General features: G+C 45.9%; 1 protein-coding gene across 2 annotated transcripts; it reads right to left on the minus strand.

Moving 5' to 3' along the window:
* Window positions 1–7,778: 7,778 nt before the first annotated feature.
* On the minus strand, window positions 7,779–19,261 carry LOC118779454 (NGFI-A-binding protein 2-like). 2 transcript variants are annotated; one of them, XM_036531577.1, is made up of 7 exons: window positions 18,677–19,261; window positions 16,225–17,112; window positions 15,944–16,077; window positions 15,493–15,544; window positions 14,367–14,508; window positions 13,978–14,163; window positions 7,779–8,290 (listed from the first exon to the last, which is right to left on the minus strand). In XM_036531577.1, exons 1-7 carry the CDS (start codon window positions 18,776–18,778, stop codon window positions 8,190–8,192), a joined length of 1,605 nt encoding a protein of 534 aa, XP_036387470.1. In that variant the 5' UTR covers window positions 18,779–19,261; the 3' UTR covers window positions 7,779–8,189. The 2 variants fall into 2 exon arrangements, with proteins under 2 accessions (XP_036387470.1, XP_036387471.1); XM_036531578.1 differs by having other exon boundaries at window positions 8,213–8,322.
* Window positions 19,262–19,809: the final 548 nt, after the last annotated feature.

Below are 19,809 nucleotides of genomic sequence, written 5' to 3' on the forward strand. Positions count from 1 at the left end.
CAGGATCACCCACATCACTTCCCCGCTGAGTCTACTGCTGTCCGGCAACCACCGTGAGGACATCGTACTACATATCATTGATACGCCGCAAGCACCGCTGGTACTGGGACACCCCTGGCTCTGCAAGCACAACCCCTGGATAAACTGGGTTGAGAATAAGGTGCTGGAGTGGAGCTCCTTCTGCGCATCTCACTGCCTCAAAGATGCCCTGGTTCCTGTTTCTTCTGTTCCCTTCACTGCAGAGGAGTTCCCCGACCTGTCTGGGGTGCCCCCCGAGTACCTGGATATGAAGGGGGTGTTTAGCAAATCCCGCGCCACCTCCTTGCCTCCTCACAGACCCTATGACTGCACCATCGATCTCTTGCCCAGCACCACTCCACCCCGGGGCCGCCTGTATTCCCTGTCGCCACCGGAGACGGAGGCCATGAATAAGTACATCCGGGAGTCCCTGGCTGCCGGCATTATTCGCCCTTCGTCCTCTCCAGCGGGAGCGGGTTTCTTCTTCGTGGGAAAGAAGGACGGCTCGCTCCGCCCCTGCATTGACTACCGAGGGCTAAACAGCATCACGGTGAAGAACCGTTACCCCCTTCCTCTGATGTCCGTTGCATTCGATTCCCTGCAGGGAGCAAGGATTTTCACAAAGCTCGACCTCCGCAACGCCTACCACCTGGTCCGCATCAGAGAGGGGGATGAATGGAAGACCGCATTCAACACTCCGACGGGGCACTACGAATATCTGGTCATGCCCTTCGGTCTAACTAATGCCCCATCTGTCTTTCAGACCCTGGTTAACGATGTTCTTCGGGACATGCTTGGGCGGTTCGTGTTTGTCTACTTGGACGACATTCTAATCTTCTCCCGGTCGCCTGCCGAACACTCACGCCATGTCCGCCAAGTCCTGCAGAGACTATTGGAGAACCACCTGTTCGTTAAGGCCGAGAAGTGTGAGTTTCACCGGAACTCCGTTTCTTTCTTGGGGTGTGTCGTCTCTGAGGAAGGGGTCCTGATGGACCGTCGCAAGGTTCAGGCAGTTGAGGAGTGGCCACCGCCGACCTCCCGTCGTGAGCTCCAGAAGTTCCTGGGGTTTGCAAATTTTTATCGGCGGTTCATTCGCAATTACAGCTCCGTCGCCGCTCCTCTCACCTCCCTGACTTCACCCGCCAGACGCTTCTCCTGGACTCCGGATGTTGCCGAAGCATTCCAGGAGCTCAAGAAGCGTTTCACCACTGCGCCTGTGCTCATCCAGCCTGATCCTGCCCGACAATTCGTGGTGGAGGTGGACGCCTCTGAGTTGGGAGTGGGGGCTGTACTCTCTCAGGTGTCGGCGCAGGATAACAAGCTTCATCCCTGCGCCTTCTTTTCCCGTCGGCTCTCCGCGTCCGAGCGCAATTATGACATCGGCGATCGAGAGCTGCTGGCGGTCAAGCTGGCGTTGGAGGAGTGGAGGCACTGGCTGGAGGGCGCCAGTACCCCGTTTCTGGTGTGGACGGATCATAAGAACCTGGAGTATCTCCGTACTGCCAAGCGTCTTAACCCCCGTCAGGCTCGCTGGTCTCTGTTCTTCGCCAGGTTTGACTTCGTCCTTTCCTACCGCCCAGGTTCTAAGAATGGCAAGCCTGATGCTCTCTCTCGCCAGTCCTCTTCACCTGAGGAGCCACCTGAACCCAGCACCATACTGCCTGCTCGTTGCTTGCTAGCCGCGGCAACATGGGAAATCGAGTCCCTGGTGCGCTCAGCCCAGCGGGGTGAGGCCGGTCCCAGCGCATGCCCTGATAACCGCCTGTTTGTTCCCGAGTCTGTTCGTTCGCAGGTTCTGCAGTGGGGACACTCCTCCAGGCTGGCCTGCCACCCAGGGGTCAGACGCACCGCTGCCCTTATCGAGCAACGCTTCTGGTGGCCGACTATGGAGGAGGATGTACGCAGCTTTGTCTCCGCCTGCTCAGTCTGTGCCCAGAACAAGCCCTCCAATCGCCCTCCTGCAGGATTGCTGCGTCCGCTGCCGGTGCCCAAGAGACCCTGGTCCCACATCGCCTTGGACTTCGTCACTGGTCTGCCCCCATCAGACGGTAACACCGTCATACTCACGGTTGTTGATCGATTCTCTAAGTCCGTGCACTTCATAGCATTGCCGAAGCTGCCCACAGCCAAAGAGACTGCCGAGCTCATGATCACCCATGTGTTCAGGCTGCACGGGCTGCCAAGTGATGTGGTGTCAGACCGGGGGTCCCAGTTCACTTCGCACTTTTGGAGGGCATTCTGTAAACTGTTAGGGGCATCTGTGAGTCTGTCCTCAGGCTTCCACCCACAGACTAACGGCCAGACCGAGCGGGCTAACCAGCAATTGGAGACGGTGTTGCGTTGCCTGACCTCGCAAGACCCCAGCTCCTGGAGTCGGCTGCTGTCCTGGGTGGAATACTCCATTAACTCCCTGCCATCTTCTTCCACCGGCATGTCCCCTTTCCAGTGCTGCCTTGGCTATCAGCCCCCCCTGTTCCCGGCTCAGGAGGAAGAGGTTGGCGTGCCTTCAGCGGAGGCATTCGTTAGCCGATGTCGGCGGACCTGGAAGCGCGCCCGGACCGCGCTTCTGCGTGCCACTGCCCGAATCAAGCGGGCAGCTGATCGGCATCGGTCCAAGGCTCCCCGCTACGTCCAGGGGCAGCGGGTGTGGCTTTCCACACGAGACCTTCCCCTCCGAGTGGAGTCTCGCAAGCTGGCTCCGCGTTTTATCGGTCCCTTCCCCATCGCCAAGATCATCAGCCCCGCCGCGGTCCGGCTCAAACTGCCGCTCTCTCTCCGCCGCATCCACCCAACCTTCCACGTCTCCAGGGTCAAGCCTGTCGTCCGCAGCCCTCTTTGCCCGGCTCCGCGGGCTCCTCCGCCTCCCCGCCTGATCGATGGATCCGAGGCGTACACGGTACGTCGCCTGCTGGGAGTTCGGCGTCGGGGCCGCGGACTGCAATACCTGGTGGACTGGGAGGGTTACGGCCCAGAGGAACGGTGCTGGGTCCCGGCCCGTGACATCCTCGACCCTTCCCTCATTGCGGACTTCCGTCGGCGTCATCCTGGACTGCCTGCTGGGACGCCTGGTGGCGTCCGTGGGGGGGGGGGTACTGTCAGGACTGCGGCTCCCTAGCCGGGTTTGTTTTGGTTTTTGTTGTCTTCCCTGTCCATGTGCTTTTGTTTTTCCCTGTGTTCCAGCCCTGCCCTGCTCTCCGCCCACCTGGTCATCTGACTGGCTCCACCCGCCTACCTGCACACCTGAACCCCATCTTGTTATCTGCCTTGCCCTATATATTCCTCGTTTGTTTCTGTCTCATCGCGAGTTCGTCTCAGTTCGTCTGTGTCGCTACGAGCCGTTTGTTCCTGTTCTGCCTGCCTGCCTGCTTACTGTTTTTCTGAACCCTTGCCTGTTTTCTTGACTACGTTTTTGGATCTGACTTTTGGTACTGTTGCCGTGTTTCTCTGGTTTGCTGACTTCGCCTGTTTTGACTACGTCTTCTGGATTCCCCGTCTTGCCTTTATTAAACATCGCGTTGTGCACCCCATTCCGCTGTCTGCGCTTGAGTCCCTGCCTGAGCCCTGACAACTATACGCTTCTCTTGCATGCTCTAGCCAGGCTGCTAAGCACAAGGAAGTAGTCACAGTCCACAATGTCTCCCTTTGTGAAACACTTCCTGTAACAGAGCAGGTTCAATGTTCAAGTAAAGCTGCTTGGTACCAGCTTTTACCATTTAATCACCTTAGGCCTTTTTCTATTCGTAAAACCTGCATATACTGAGCTTGATAAGAAAGATTTGTCATTTTGTTATTAAACATTTTTGGACACGGTAACAGGTTTGAAAAGGTCAGTTGTCTGTTTGATTATTTCCTGTACCCCTTTTCCAGCATTGTGTTGATGTGTTGTGAAAAGGTAGCACTGGTGCCTAGCTCAGGAGTGATGAATGAACATGGTAGCTGGAATCCCTCCTGCGTTCTTCTCCATATTAGTCCATCTCAACACACCCAAAAAATAATTCTGGTGTAAAAGGATGGTAAACATCATCGTAGCATTTATTACCAGCACCTATTTTATGTCAATAGGTTATTGGCATTCCGCATTCTGTAAACATGTCCCTCTTCTCTCTTTAGTCCAATGTTTCTGAATGACTCACAGCACTCAAGGTTATTTTGCATTTTCAGCATGTTTGTTCAGACTGAGTACAAATGTGGTGACTGCATCATATTTAAGTACAGTCAAACAAAAAGCGGACTGTCACACTTAAGCTTAAGTTTGCAAAGGAAAACACCCCAGTTCTATGGGCAATGTTTCTGTGGATACGTTGAATAAATTCACTGGGCTATCTTTTATTTGCCTAGCAGCGAGCCTTATCCAGGACAATTTACATAGTTTGTGTCTCGTCTATTTATACCACTTGATAAAACAGCAGTGCCTCAGCTAGTGTTCAAACCTTCAGCCTCCAGTGATCATAGTGCTAAATGGAAATAGGATTTTCCTTGGTCTTTCTAGTCTAATCTAATCTATAATAATAATAAATAGCTCTAACACATCTTCAATAACCTTGTCATCTGAGGCAAAAGAATATGTTAATGAAACATTCCTAAAACATGTCTGCCTCAACTCAAGAGATGATCAAATCCCATCATAACATGTATAAGGACAACAAGAGCTGCTTTCAACATAGGTTTGATTTAAAATCAAGACAAACGGTTGAGGTTTATAACTGGTTAAGGTTCTTGATGGGAAGTACCTAACAAATATTCAAATGATTATCTACCTGCTGAGGACGTCTGTAAGAAAGTGCAGCGCGCTAAGTACTGTAAACATCACTTCAGACGTGGTGGGCGTGAACGTAGGAGGGAATATTTAATTCCCGTGGTTTTGGAGGCTCTTAATAATATGCATAACACGCCTACTTGCAGAAAGTCCAACCCACTGGTATTTCAGACTCAAATTGCCTTGGCCGTCTTGCCTGATATCTTTTAGGCAGCTGCCCTCACGCACGCCCACTACAATGCGCGTACGCGGGCGTTAACATTTTATTCCAAAAAAAAAAGAAAAGAAAAGAAACTTGAGATCAGTCAGAACGGTGACTTGGCCGTGTAGTTTGTGGGTACAAAAGTAAATAAAAACTCAGCAATGAATGTTGTTCCCTTTCAGCACAGACTACAAATGTCAAATAAAGAAACCGTCAAAATTATTATTAAAGGAATGCTAATATAGTCTTATTTTTAAAATGATTTTTTAGTTTTTCACCCAGTGGGTTAAAGAAAACCCAGATCAATTTAGTATCTACATTCTGGAAAATATCCACACTCAACCTGAAGATCAGAATTGATCAAAGCATCTTGATCTGATGCGTTTCTTAAGAGAAAAGCATTCGTTCTGTAGGGAACCACTCCACTCTAAAATGTCACGTCTTATCCTTAAACTACATGTCTACCTAACACAAATATGGTGTTAATATGCACGTTAATACAGAATGTGGACATGTATAATGGGTAATTTTCAATGCTGTGGTAAAACTGTTGAGAATTTTTAACTCAGTTACATTAACAGAATGAGCTACATACGCCTTACTGTCCAGACTGCTGCTTTCGTGTTATTTGTCTGAGCTCTGGTCGGTGTCTATATTTAGATCCTGTACTCCATGGATGCAAGTAACGGTGCCTGTGCATAGATTACTTGTGAGAAAAACGCGAAAGGCATCAGAAGTAAATGATGATTCACTCAGTGACTCATGGGCTGTCCGGGGATTAAAGGTGTACCGCTGGATATCGCAAACATATCACCCCTTTGGAGCTATTAAAGCTGTAAGCGCTCTTATTTGCTGGCTCGTAATGAATGTTCTTGAACGTGCGCGGTCTAACCCACAACATATACAGCTGGGACACCTATTGAGACATCACTGGAAGGTCACGTTGGCAAACTGCAGCCTCCTAGATAAGGAAATGCAGCACACTGAAGGGAAGCAGGAGCTGAATATCTTGTTATAATATAGAATATCTTTGTGCTAAAACGACAACCAACAACACAAGAACCAGCGGACACATTCAGCTGTTTCATCTTTATCATACATCATCACGTTTAATATCACTCATGAAATTCTCAAACATACAAACAACGGTTCTCATTCAGAAATGCAGAACATAAATATTCACTTGTGTACTCCTACATTTCAGCTACTACCTTGTGTTGCACCCGTGTGAATTCTCTGACTGAATTCACAAGACGATATATATTATTTTAAAAACAGACTTTAACACAGCAAAAAGGTGAACAGTGAAGTACCTTTTTTTATTAAAAACTAACAAAATAAAATGTACTGTACAGCATAATAAAATTAAAAGGGTGTCCAATGATTGGGAGCGTGAGAACACACACCTAGGACACTTACAATGGAATTGGCCATTAGAAAGGTCATCTACTTCATTCTTTCTGATTTTCCAGCACCTTGTATAGTCTCCACAGTCTTTTCTCCACAAATAACATAATAGTGTGTCTCTGGAGTGAATTACGGATTCACACGTCAAATGCCAGCTAGTTTCCGGGGTCTTTGTAGCACAATCGGCCAGTGTGTTTGGCTGCAAACTGATACGTTGGTGGTTCGAGCCCACCCAGAGATGTCAGCCATCAGATAGCATGGTGTGGTGTAGTGGTGATGAGAAGGTTCATAACTGAAAGGTTTCCTGTTCGATTCCCACATGGGGCATTGCTTTCATAACCTTAGCCTTGACTGAGGTACTTTGACCTGAATTGCCTCAGTTAGCATCCAGCCGTATAAATGCATGAAATTTAAACTATGTAAATTGTCTAGGATAATGCCGGATGAAATGTATAAATAATTTTAAGTTGTTCTGCAAAAGAGAATCTGCTAAGCAAGTATAATAGCTCTGGAATGGCTCTCCCTGCTCTCACCAGCTCAGTGTTTGCAGGGGACATGCGTTTCAAAGTGAACCTGAGAAAAGTGTAGGCGTGTTTCCCAGCTAAGGGCACTGCCAATCACACTGGTGCGGATTTAGAATAATTACCCACCCCCTCCACCCCCCTTAACCCTCCTCCCTCCCTACCCTGAGGGAGTGGAGCAGATTCACTTTAGTATGAAATGAATTAGAATGATCTGGAGTCCTCTGTGTCTCCACCCCTCAGCAGAAACTAACAGCACATCTCACACACAGTGCCTGTGGATGGAAATAAATCAGCAAACTAGCAGTGGTTCCTAAGCACTGGAGGATTTTGACTGGACACAGCTCTGCTCAGCCTACATGTAATGAGGTATTGATTCTCATAACATGCTGTTTAGGTGCTAGGACCACGGGCATGATGATTCATAATCTGAAGAAATAACATTATCACAGACATCACAGTCATTTCCAGATTACTGAAACAGAATCATTGTTTTCTTACAGGCTCTCCAAAAACAACAAAGTCCAAAGTCAGTCCTAAAACTGGCTGGTTTGGTTATATTCAGAGGCCATGTTCCACCCAGTTTTAAGAGGGCACAATAACCACATAATGACCACATTGCTTCAGTTAAAATGTCAGGGCACTACAAGGGAATGCAGTCAGTAAAATGCATCATGATCAAATGAGAGAAGGAGGTAAAAAGGTGCTTATTCAACCTCCACAGTATTTCCATCTAAATACTGGACCCATTTCATTCCAGGCCAAACTTGTACAGTTTCTCCAAATGGCCATTACAGTTTCATCCAGCTAATCCACTCTCAGCACTTCACTTCTAAACTACAGAGAGTAGAAACAAAATAATAGCACCAAAACAATAAAACAAACAAAATTAAACAAGATCAGGATCCAGAGCATGGACTGTGGCCACAATGGCTTAGTGGATCCCCTTACTGCTATCATTGGTAAAGGCGAGGGAATACATAAGTGAATCAGTGATCAGTGTGTCAGTGAGTTAGTGAGTGAGGGAAGTATACTGTCATTTGTAGGGTTTCTTCATAGCAAAAATCAAATGGAGAACAGTTTAAAATAGGCTCATGTTCCTGTGTTCTATATTTTCTCATGGATGGGCTGCTGGAGGTTTTTGGCATGAACAACTAGGGAGGGGTTGGGCGATTGCTAGATGAGAGGCCATTGAGGTGGGAGGGGTTATGGATGTAGATGAGGGGGTGGAGTACAAGGTTGGGGGTGATGCGTTGGTCAGTGGAAGGAGGGTGGGGGAGGGTCTTTATTTTCTGCAGAGGTCAGAATCATCTTTAGTGCTGCAGGAGCTGCTTCTTCGGAATGAAGTGGACGAAGGCCCCCTCTCCATGGATTTCTCTTCCAGCTCTGCAAAGAATCAGGCAACACGCCTGCTTAGCCTGGAGTGGGATGGGGACAGATCAGGAGGGGAAAAACTACATCACTGTTCAAAACAATAAGAATATCTGACGTCACTGTTCAAAACTATATGGACACCCTACAATACTGTTCAATGCAATAAGTATACCCTACAGCACTGTTCAAGACAGTATGCATACCCTACAGCACTGTTCATTACAATATGTTTACCCTACATCACTGTTCAGTACAATATGTATATCCTACATTTGGGAACACATCCCTCATTTTTATATTAAAAGAACAAGCACATACAGCATAATGCTTAGCCATGGCCTTTGACTTCTCTCTTCAGGGTATCAGGGCTGTGAACTGTCACACATTCACAGCAACACTGAAGCCTTTCAGACAAGCTTCAACAGGGTGGGTGTCACTATGTCTGCATGAGAGTTTCCTCCTACCCTGGTGGAAGAGAGCCATTACCCAGCATGCCTAGGGCAGGGTAGCTGCCCTGAGTAGCCTCCACTCCCCTGAGAAAAGAGAAGCAGCCAAAAGGCAGGTGGAGGGTGCTAGCTGGATAAGTTTAAATCTACTGTGAGGCTTTCATTCTTATCTTTATTAGAGAGAATCATCAGTGACGCTCACCACAGGCACAGCCCGTTCATATGGGCAGGTGAGGCAGAGCCCCACTAAAAAAATCATCCACCCAAAAACATAAATCCTCCACATAAACTATTTTTCAAAGTTAATACATCATAATTTACATCGCCATGAATATTACCTAGTTTCTGTGCAATCAATGAATCAAAGCAGTCAACAACTTTTTATTCTTTGAAAGTGATTCGGTCTCAATTTAGTGCGTCGCGCAATATTGGGGCAGGAGACCTCAGCGACCCGCTTTCGCTGGTAGATTTATTATAGCGCCTTGTGGTCAAAGATGGGAACTGCAATAAGCGCCAATAGAGGCTCATTGGGGCAGCAATGAGTCTGCCCTACTCCCCTACTCTGCAGCCCTCTACCGTTTTGTTGAGTTAGTCCGCACGTTTAGACTACTACAGAAATGGCGATCAGCATTGATGCGCCTGCTGTGTCTAACAGTGTAGAGTTTATTTTAAAAAACCCATTTGAACGACTACAATTACAAGACAAGTTAGTAATTAAGCAGCTTGGCCCTGACAGACCAGACATTAACATTACTCAGCAAAGGGAAAATCTACAACAGTACATTTTCGCGAACATGGTATGACAAGAAAACATGGCTATGTGGTTGCTCAACATATACAGTATTCTGTTTTCCCTGCCTATTGTTCCGGTCATCTGTAGCAGGGTCAGGACAAGGGGATATATGGACTAACACAGGGCTGAGTGATTTGAAGCACCTTTCAGAACGGGCTAAGAAACACGAGTCCAGCAAAGTACATTTACATTGTGCTATGAAACTAGCCATGCTTGGTCAAGCTAACATAGCAGCACAGCTTGACGAGAGCCACCATGTGAGTGAATCACGATAACGAGGCGGACAAAAACCAGCACATTCTGTCAAAGCTCATAGACTGCATAAAATTCTGTGGAGCATTTGAACTAGCCCTTAGAGGACACGATGAGACCGAACCATCCGATAACCCTGGTGTCTTCCGTGGCCTTGTGGATTTAGTTTCGTCGCTGGACACTGCAATGCAGGAGCACCTAGAAAGGGCAACGGTTTTCAAAGGTACGTCGAAAAGTATCCAGAACAAGCTACTCGATTGCATGCTAGACATAATGCAGGGATACATTATACAGGACCTGAAAAACGCAGAATTCATGTCAATGCAGGCTGATGAAACGACAGATGTTTCTACACACTGTCAACTCGTTGTTGTATTCCGTTACATAGACTCAGCTAACACTGTACAGGAGAGATTTTTTTTTGTTTCAAAGCGATTGATGGAGGTACGACTGCAGAGTCCATCTCCAAAGTGCTTCTGGAGCAGCTGAATGAAGGACATTCTAAAACGCTTAACGTGAAAAACGCTTAACGTGGCTTGATGTACCTAAACGTCGATCAAAGAAGACCACATTTCTCTCACACGTCTCATGTCATTAACACTCTCACATATCAAAAAATCAAAACCGAAATGCAATGAAAGGAGTACCTATCTTACGCGAAGTCTTTCGTCTTCATTGACCCCCATTATAAGGAACTGACCGTCATGAATTTAATATTGAGATTGAAAATTTACGCTGAACGTTCTCCATAAGAATCAACAACCTTCCATCCAGAAGACCAATGAAAAGATGCTTAACTTGGTCACTAGCAATATCCGATTGGCTGTCAGAAGTGTCCATCAAAACCGCGTGTCTCACGCCCCTTTCTTTTGAAGAGCATCAACTGCTTTACCTCAGGTGCTGCTGATTGTCAATTTATCAGAAACTAGAAGAAAGTTGTCGTCCTGTTCGTGTAGGATACTACCATCAAAGTAAATTATCACCTCTTCTTGTAAACATTATGTTTGATGTAGTTAACATTTATATTGGATAAAAGCGTCTGCCAAATGAATGAATGTAAATGTATATTCATGATGTTCGTTTGGATGGATTATTTACCAAATTATTAATTGATTACTGATTTAAGTTCATGCTTAGAACTACTCAATGTCGGTAATTAACATATCTGTCGGCGTTAAATTTCTTTGTGTTGCGAAGAAATAGCTAATATTCAATTGGTATGTCATTGATAACATTGATATATTTGCCTTGATCATATGTGGAGTGTTATACTGTGCATGCTTAAACACAACGTTCATACTCACTCCCCGTTCAAATGTTTAGAATCACTGAGAAATTTCCTTGTTTTTGAAAGAGAACCACACTTTTTTGCTATTCAATTTATGACTGTTACATCCTAAAATGGCTGATTTTGAATGGAATATCTACATAGGTGTAAAAGGCCCAATTTCTGCCACCATCACTCCTGTGTTTCAATGGCACATTATGTTAGCTAATCCTAATTTACCATTTTTAAAAGCCTAATTCATCACTAGAATACCCTTTTGCAATTAAATTTGTGTGGCTGAAGGCTGTTGTGCTGTTTAAGGAAGCAATAAAACCAGCCTTTGGGCTACTTGAGTATCTGGAGCATCAGCACTTGTGGAGTTGATTATGGTCTAAAATGGTCAGAAAGAAAGGGCGTATTTGGATGTCTTTCATAAGACAACTGATTTCTCAATTTTTAAAATGAATGTGCTGAAGGAACTTCAGTTTGTGGTAGGCCTAATACATTGCAACCACATTATTTCTATTTATTTTACAGTTATCCAATGGAGTTTTATATAAGCTATATCTGATGTTTTCAGCGTGTTCACAGAATGAAACCTAAGTGGAACCAATGAACTTTGGACAAGATTGTAGCGAGCAGGCTACCGCGCGCATCACAGACGCGTTGGAACTTTCATAGTCGAGCTGTCAGCACAGTTTATGAGAACAAGGATATTTTGCTCGAATGCTTCAACACTATTCAAGTATCCCAAGATTTTGACTCAACCACAGCCAGAGAGGCTAAGGGTTTCTGTCGTATGCTGGTGGATAAAAAATTTCTTTTTTTTCCTAGACTTGTTCCACCAAATCGTGCCCCGTGTAGACGCACTCTTTGCGCAGCTTCAGAAGAGAAATATTGATACTGTGCAAACAGAGAGTCACAGCAAACTTTGTTGATGCTGTTTCAAAAGTTCGCGACTCCGTGTCTTCTCTTTGTGCTCGACACATCGTTGCTGATGCAGGGTCCAGACGAGGGAACGTTTCAAACTTGCAGCGAATGGCATACGAGGTGTGTGACACAGTAATTGCCAACGCGAGGGATAGGTTTGCTTTTACTGGGCACTTGGCTGCGGCTTTCCTGTTTGACAGTGAGCGTTTTCCTGAATACTCAAAACACCCACAGAAGCATTGAGGAAGGCAGTCGATGCATATTCAATGTTAAGCAAACCACGTCTGCAAACAGAACTTTCACTCATATACGAGAACCCTGACTTAAGGACATGTAGCAGCGCAATGGCGTTGTTTAATTGTTTTAAATAATAACCACTTACAGGATGTGTTTTCTGAAACTTTGAAACTACTTCGCATGCTGATCATTACACCCATGACGACTGCAGAGTCTGAGCGATGCTTTTCCACACTCAAACGAATAAAGACATTTCTTAGAAATACCATGTCACAGGACAAACTAAACGCATTGGCAATGTTGTCAATTGAAAAGCGACTGACGCATGATATCCCCTGTGCCAAGTTCCTGTATAGGTGAGGTGACAGGATGGGACTATGACATGACAGCGTATATAATCGGCCTATTTTATTTACTTCTGTATATCATTGTCATATGCTCATGCACTTGATTTTTTTTATAAGTTTGTTTCAGCTCCCAACAAACATGTTATTTTCATTTTATTTTCAGTGTTCATCAGCCAAGGTTAAGAATAAACTGAAAAGAGGAAGCAACCGTCTGTCTCCTGATCCTATTTCTTATCAGTTTTGAAACTGTCATGTCCTTCTCATAATTATGAAAAATTGGAGTAAGCTATTTTTAGACATTGCTTTAATTTGGTGGTTCTTTGTCGCGCACACTCGGGTTATAGGATAGTCTATTGTTCATCTTTGAAATGTGTTGGCTACCGCGGCGTTATGTGGGCTGCTGGCTGGTATGTTTACAGGTATGTACTGTCTGTTCTCTAATACAGTAATTATTACACTTAATTAATATAATACATTTTTAATATACTTAAACTAACGATATCAAAAGCGGGCGTGGCTAGCGATTCAGGGGCTGGAGCCAGTGTCCGCCCCAGCAGTATTTATGGCCACGGGCCACTACTGGCTCACCAGAACCTAGGAAGCCTGGGAGTTCCCTGAGTTAGCCCAAAAACAGAGAACAAGCCATCAGTCAGCCCCTGGATTTTATCACCACTTTACATATCTCGGGACCACTGGTGCAGATAACAGTGGGAAGAAGAAAGAAGGTTAGGGGAGCAAGGGGAATCACGGTGGGGTGGGGGAGGGAGAGCGAGAGAGACGTCACATTCAGATGGAAGGCTTCTCTTTTTCCTCCGCCGCACAGAGGAGAGAAATAAACACTCATTTCAGTTCTGCTCAGTTGGGTGTGAGTCAGCGTAGCTCCTGGCCCACACATCGCCTCCTACTCCATCCCCCCCCCCCCCCCCCCAACACACACCCCACTCCCACATAAAACCCACTCTGCATCGCATGTAGCATTTACAGGCACTTGCTGATTCAAGTAGAAATGGGGGGGGGGGGGGGGGGGCTGGGGGCAGAGGGGGGGGGTTCCCAGTGCAGTGTCCCCTCCAACACTAGCCCCCCCCTCCCTCTTTCCTACACTCTCTCTCTCTGTCTCTCTGCTTATGCCCAACTGTGAAAGCCCAGAATTACCTCACAGCAACTAAAAGGAAGAGAGGCACACAGAGTAGAAGCGCTTATTAGGTTAAAGAGAAGTATTGTTAGGTTTCTCTGGGTAAACTGGCTGAGCAGCATACTACTGTTATTCCACATCCTTCCTGTCCAAGGTCTGCTGATATATCAGGTGAAGCAGACTGACAGGTAATAAAGCAGCCCCATTTCTATCAACAGTCAGCATTCACTGTCAGCATTAGCAGCCATTAAACACGTTCCTTTCTAGTCATGCAAGTACTGGAAAATAAATTTACCTGCAGTTTGATTGCCCCTGGCCCCTGGGTTTACTTGTCCCCCTTGGTCATGTGACACTAGCCTGGCCAGTCGTAGGCCTTCATCCATGAGCGTCTGTTGCATGAGATGGCGACTCCAGGTGGGTGGGGCTGAGACGTTGGTGGCAGAGCAGGGTGAAGGAGAGTGGCTCGACTGTGAGGCAACATCTGTGCAGGAAGGCAGATCAAAACAGTAATTAGAGTGTTTAGATCTCAGCACACTACCTCCTGCTGGAAAATCAAAAAAACAAAAACAGTTGGCATTACAAAATACAGGGCTTGCTATGTCTTTTTTATAAGCCAGCCAGAGTGTTTTTACCATTTAGAGACATGAAACATCTAATGATGAAATGTATGTGTGCATACCACACCTTGTGTTATGCCATCCTGGCTCTCTCCTGACAGACTGTCATCATCTGCTGCTGACCTTGGCACCCCCTGGTGGCCACCTTCTGACCCTGTTGCTGACCCCTCTGAGTTATGCAAGGAGGAAGCGCATTCTGACAGAGTCACCTGAAATAGACAGCCCATTGTGATCTTACACACTGATGAAAGTTTATAGATCTGAAAGTGTGTATATAATCTGAAACATGTGAACATACCGTATATTTCAAATTGTGAACATATGCTGCATTTTTTATTTTTTTTTACTTTTATATCCTTGTTCACTTCATGTCTGATCATGATTATTATGTGATGAAAACCAATTATTATGGGTTTTTATTGCAATTGAATTCAATTTATACAGCAATCTACTTCACAACTTTGTCTGCATTGCAACTGATATTAACATATTAGAACAGTATATGTAACACAGGAGTATATCTAAGGAATTTTGTAAAATATGCAACTATCACTTTCTTATGTCAGTACTCCGGCCCCCTAGCTGTGGTGTTTTTGTTTTCCCCATTCCATGTGCTTTTTTTTCCCTTGTGTTCTAGCTCTGCCCCGCTCTCCGCCCTGTCCCCGCCCACCTGATTGCCTGATCACCTCCACCTGCCTGCCTGCCCACCTGCATCCCATCTCCTCGTCACCCCAGCCCTTCGTCATCTTCCCTGTGTGTCTCTGTCCTGTTGCTAGTTTGTCACACTGTGTAGCACCTGTTACTTCCCCGCCGTTGTTTCTGTCTGCATGTTTTTTCCCCGTTCTTGACCCTGCCCGCATCCAGATCTTGTTCTTGCCTGCCGCCTTGCCCCGATTGCCTGATCTCCTGCCTGCCTGGTTTCTGAACAGGCAGTTCCTGTTCCTGGCCCTGGTTTTGCCCACGGACTGCTCTACCGGTTTCGAACCTGCCTGTCTTGACTCGCTATTCTGCCTGACGATTCCAGTAAAGACGCTTGGAACCCGAAGCTCTCGAGGTCAGCAACTGAGTCCTTGTCTGAGCCCTGACATCTTAAAGGATGAATGTCTGCACAGACGGACATCAATGTGCACAGCTTTTTTATATTGTCATTCTTATCATCTGCTTGCCTGTGTCCTGGAAAGTTGTGCACTCACCTCTTGTTTGATGCGCTTGTGTGGTGGCAGGGAGCCGTCATCTGCACTCATCCTATTGGAGGAGAGCAACATGACATCATGAAAATGGCTCAAACCCAGGCATGGGTAGATCTGGACACACACTGGAAGTTAAGTAAGTCTCAAAACTGTGGCTTCCTGGTGTAAATTAAAAGGTAAATCTGAAGCTCTTTAATAATAATGCTCAGCAATTAAAGAAAACTGTGAGCCTAACATTCAAAGCATTACTCTTTTCATGTAATTCCAGTGAATGGTGCAGGTATTGCAGGCATGACAGTTCATGCATTAAATACTTCACATGCAAAAGCATTACAGTGGCAGGTGTTAGAGGGCCTAAATGTACAGAAATAATCATGGGCTTTCTATTCAGAAGCACAAAAAGACAGCGGGAGGGAGACCCCAACCCCCAAGATGCACATGGGCATGCTCTGACCTGGCACCCCTGAGGGTGGAGGTGTAGGCGCACTCTCGTGCCACCTGCCTAGCCAGCGAGAAGAGCTCCACACGCCTCAAGAGCAGGCCGTTGTCATGGACGCAGAACTGGGCAGCTGCTTCATTGATGATCATCTAAATGTGAAAAAAAGTGTATTTCTATGATGGACATACTTTATATGGATAAATTAACATTTTAAGTATTTTATATGGAACATCAATCTATACTAGTTGTATTCAGCTGCTCTTTCTTATTTGTATTTAATCACTGGTGGCTCTCACCTCATGGTGTGTTAGCTGCTTGCCCTCCCTCCTCTTGGAGTCAAAGCGTCCGTAGATGAGGCTGTATTTGCGGATCTCCTCCTCCTTGGCCAAGTCGTGGGGCTCCAGCTCGAAGATGTGGCCCACCGTCTTGGCCAGCTTCTTGTTCAGCTTCAGCAAGGCCTTGGCCTCGCCCGCCTCGGTCCTGGGTGCTGTGCAGAGCAGCTTTCTCACGCTCTCTCTCACCGCCCGTGCCATCTCAGGGTCCAGCTGCCCGCCAGGCCAGGCCGGGACGGGCACCGAGGAGGAGGAGGAGGAAGCGGCGGCAGGTGGTGTGGAGGGGGCTGGGCTGCTCTGATCCTCATCCGCCCCAGACCCCATGGCACCGTCCCCGTCCAGATCCGAGCTCAGCCAGTGGGGCTCAGTGGGGGACATCTTGTCCCTGCACAGGCTGTCAGGGGGCAGCGGGGAGGCCTGGGAGCAGGGGCTTGTGGGACTGGCGCTTCGCAGGGGTGTCAGGAATGCTCTGTCCTCCCTTTCACACGGGGATCCTGGCTGGCCATTGCTCAGGGACTTTCGGGCAGCGACCTCCGTTGCCCCACCCATGGGGTCAATCTTAAACAGTGGGATGCTGTGCAGGGGGAGGTTGGTCAGAGGCTGGTTGAAGACAGCGGGGCTGGCAGCCCAGTCGCGCAGGGCCTTCTGCAGGCGCCGCACATGCAGTGGTTTGTTGGCCATGCCCACCAGCGCCATGATCTCCAGGAACTCCTCCTCTCCAGCCTCACACAGCTGCTGCACATCATCGCCACCCTGCTGGATGAAGGTATCATAGTAGGCCAGCAGGTTGGCCCGCTGCAGCACACGGTACAGCTGTAGCTCTCCCAGTGTGCGAGGCAGTGACATGGTGCCCTGGGAGGAGAGAGAGACACACAAGGAGAGAGAAAAAGAGTAAGAATATTGACAAGGAGAAGGCTAATGAATCTAATGAGTATTCAGGATGAAAAGAAGTTCTGTTTTAAAAATGATTTTATTTTCAGGAGGTTCACAATTATAGACTTCACATTTCACAAGTTATTCTGCAGAATTTATAATCAAGTTCTCTATGATAAGCAATTACCAATTACAGATACAGTACCAAAATCTGTTTGTGAGTTGTTGTATGCTTTTAGAAAAATATTTTCTCTAATTGTTTCACTGTTCTAAAATATGATGCTGTAAATTGTTTTGATTAGTGATTGTTTGTTAGTCTTATGCTATTTTTCCTGTTAATACTGATAATCTAGTACAACACAATGTACACACAGCAAACTGTCTTATCGTACCCACGCATGTATCTTATTTCCATTAAAAAAATTGTCTTTGAAACAGATAAACAATACATGGAAATAATTACTGAAATTGCTTGTATTTTCAGATATTATTTAAATTAAATTACTTTTATCAGCAGACACACTTCTCAAGAAGTTGTCAGAGGATTTGTGTAAGATTATAAAAGTTTTTCTCTGTTCCAACACCAAAGTGATTTTCTCTTTAATAATGCATCTGTGTTAGGAACAGAATTCCAATCACTCTTACTCTGTTACATCTGAAATAATTCGAGTAGAAAACTTGCAACAAATGTGACATATTTTAAAACAATTGTGATGTAATTTGAAATAAGGGAATTGTGACATAATTTAAAATTTGAAAGTTCCACTGTTACTGGATACTGCCACACTAAGGAACCTATCACTTTTAGCCACAGTGGTGGCATGCCTGCTTGAACTATGAGCAACATGTTGCTCCAAAGATCCATTCATCCTAATGATAAAATGATTAGATCTTTGGTGTTAGAGAGGGATATAGCCTTCTACCATCAACTGGTAGTAAGAAATCCTCAGCAACAAGAAGTTCCTCCATTGTTATGAGGGTCAGTGTGAGGACCTATCAAAGCTTGCAAGAGATGGAAAGATCACACCTGAATTCATGCAAAGGTGATGCAGGTTGAGATAAATTTCTAAGCAGCTGACATCAACCTGTCTTAGGAACCCAGGTTATTTCAATGCTGACTGATTTGGATATTTGCAAAGTATATTTTGGCAGTAAACTTATCCAGGTTGGTGAATAAATCAAAAGGTAAACTGATGAGTACCAATAACAATGAATTTCCCGTTCATCAAAGCAACATCAACATCACCAGGAGAATCAACAGCTGGTTTCATGAAATGTGAGAAAGAATCAAGCCTATGAAGAACAGCGCCACCTGAGGGAATACAAAAGCCACCCTGAAAGGACTGATTGTCTGTGCCTGGGGTTGGGTTAACGGTGCAAATAGTAAAGTTCGCGTCATTTACATAGATAAATTACAGAACTGATCCAATACAAATAGTCCGATGTAACCAATGTAGTATTTTAAAGGTGTAACAGTTACTGCAAAAAAACACCACGGGTACTTGCGCTACAATTTCAAAAGTACATGTTGTACTATTCTTACCTCGTCCGAGTCCGACAGTTTGGTGGTGAGTGCCAGAGGAGACCCTCGCGCGCCGAAAGATCTTGGAGCTCCTGGAACCGTGTCCAGATTTCGCACGGACATACGGTGTTGCCTTGTTGTATTTGAATGACGAGTTTTAGAATGTACTATTGCGTAATATTGCGACGCAGCGAATAATGTACGACCTCAGTGTCAGAGTCAGGCGGATCTCAGCTTTGTTTTCTGCTTTACTGCCCCATTTAATCCCGTTATATCAGCAGTGCCGCTACTCAAAACAGGTGTCCATACATCCAGATTATGAAAAAAAAACTTATGTAAACTTTTGTTGCGTGGCTTGATTTAGTGTTAGTTCGAGCAGAATAGATAATTGCATGTAATATTTTGTCTACGTTTCTGTTTACAGCCTAAGTTTGGGTTACTTTGCTAAATAGCTAGCTGTCCCGTTGTTGCGTTTTTCGTTGGCTGCTGTACTCCGTCAGCGAAGCGCATTGATAACAACCTTTTGCTAGCTGTGTGGGTGCGGGAGACCCGGGGGCGGACTGCAGCACGCCATCTGACCGAAGCAGAGCCCTCCTCTCCCGGTTAGAGAGGCGGCTTTCCAAGTGGGGGTGCTGCGAAGAGGGGCTAATACAAAGGGCATTGATAATTAACTCTTTCATGCAGAACACGTTATCCGATCCGTTACACCTTTCCGCAACAGAATGCGCCGGCACAGCTACGTAGAGAGTTTGCCGGTTGTACGTATAAAAGGGATAATCTTCTTCTAGGTTCGACGGTGACAATGGATTGAAATGCCATGCAACAGAACTGAGTCCCTTGCGCAGAAGAGCATTGCCACTAAACGTTAAATGTGGAGTAAGTGACAAAGAGTTGGTGCATTATGACACAACAGAGGTGAACATCCGAGATGTATGAAAAATTACCACGCGTGACTCCAACCAAATTTGAAGGCTAGAGGGTGTAAATGTAACCACGTAAATGTAGCAACGTATCCTAAGTACTGGTCACAAACACAATGCGGTAACCTTACAATCATATTTATGACAGGTTAAATGTGTGGTTCAAATATACGTTTACCAGCATCAATTACACATTATCCTTATTCGCATTGGCAGAAAGCAAAAATGTACCAA

Source organism: Megalops cyprinoides, chromosome 6 (assembly GCF_013368585.1).
Source record: "Megalops cyprinoides isolate fMegCyp1 chromosome 6, fMegCyp1.pri, whole genome shotgun sequence".
NCBI classification, from domain to species: Eukaryota; Metazoa; Chordata; class Actinopteri; order Elopiformes; family Megalopidae; genus Megalops; species Megalops cyprinoides.

What these genes read in the sequence shown, in the direction of transcription:
- LOC118779454 (XM_036531577.1), bottom strand. Translation starts at nt 18,778, where the DNA reads ATGTCCGTGCGAAATCTGGACACGGTTCCAGGAGCTCCAAGATCTTTC. An exon ending in TCCACCCTCAGGGGTGCCAG is followed by an intron (nt 15,545 to 15,943) that starts GTCAGAGCATGC and finishes CTCCTCCAATAG; the next exon opens with GATGAGTGCAGATGACGGCT. An exon ending in CCAGGATGGCATAACACAAG is followed by an intron (nt 14,164 to 14,366) that starts GTGTGGTATGCA and finishes CTTCCTGCACAG; the next exon opens with ATGTTGCCTCACAGTCGAGC.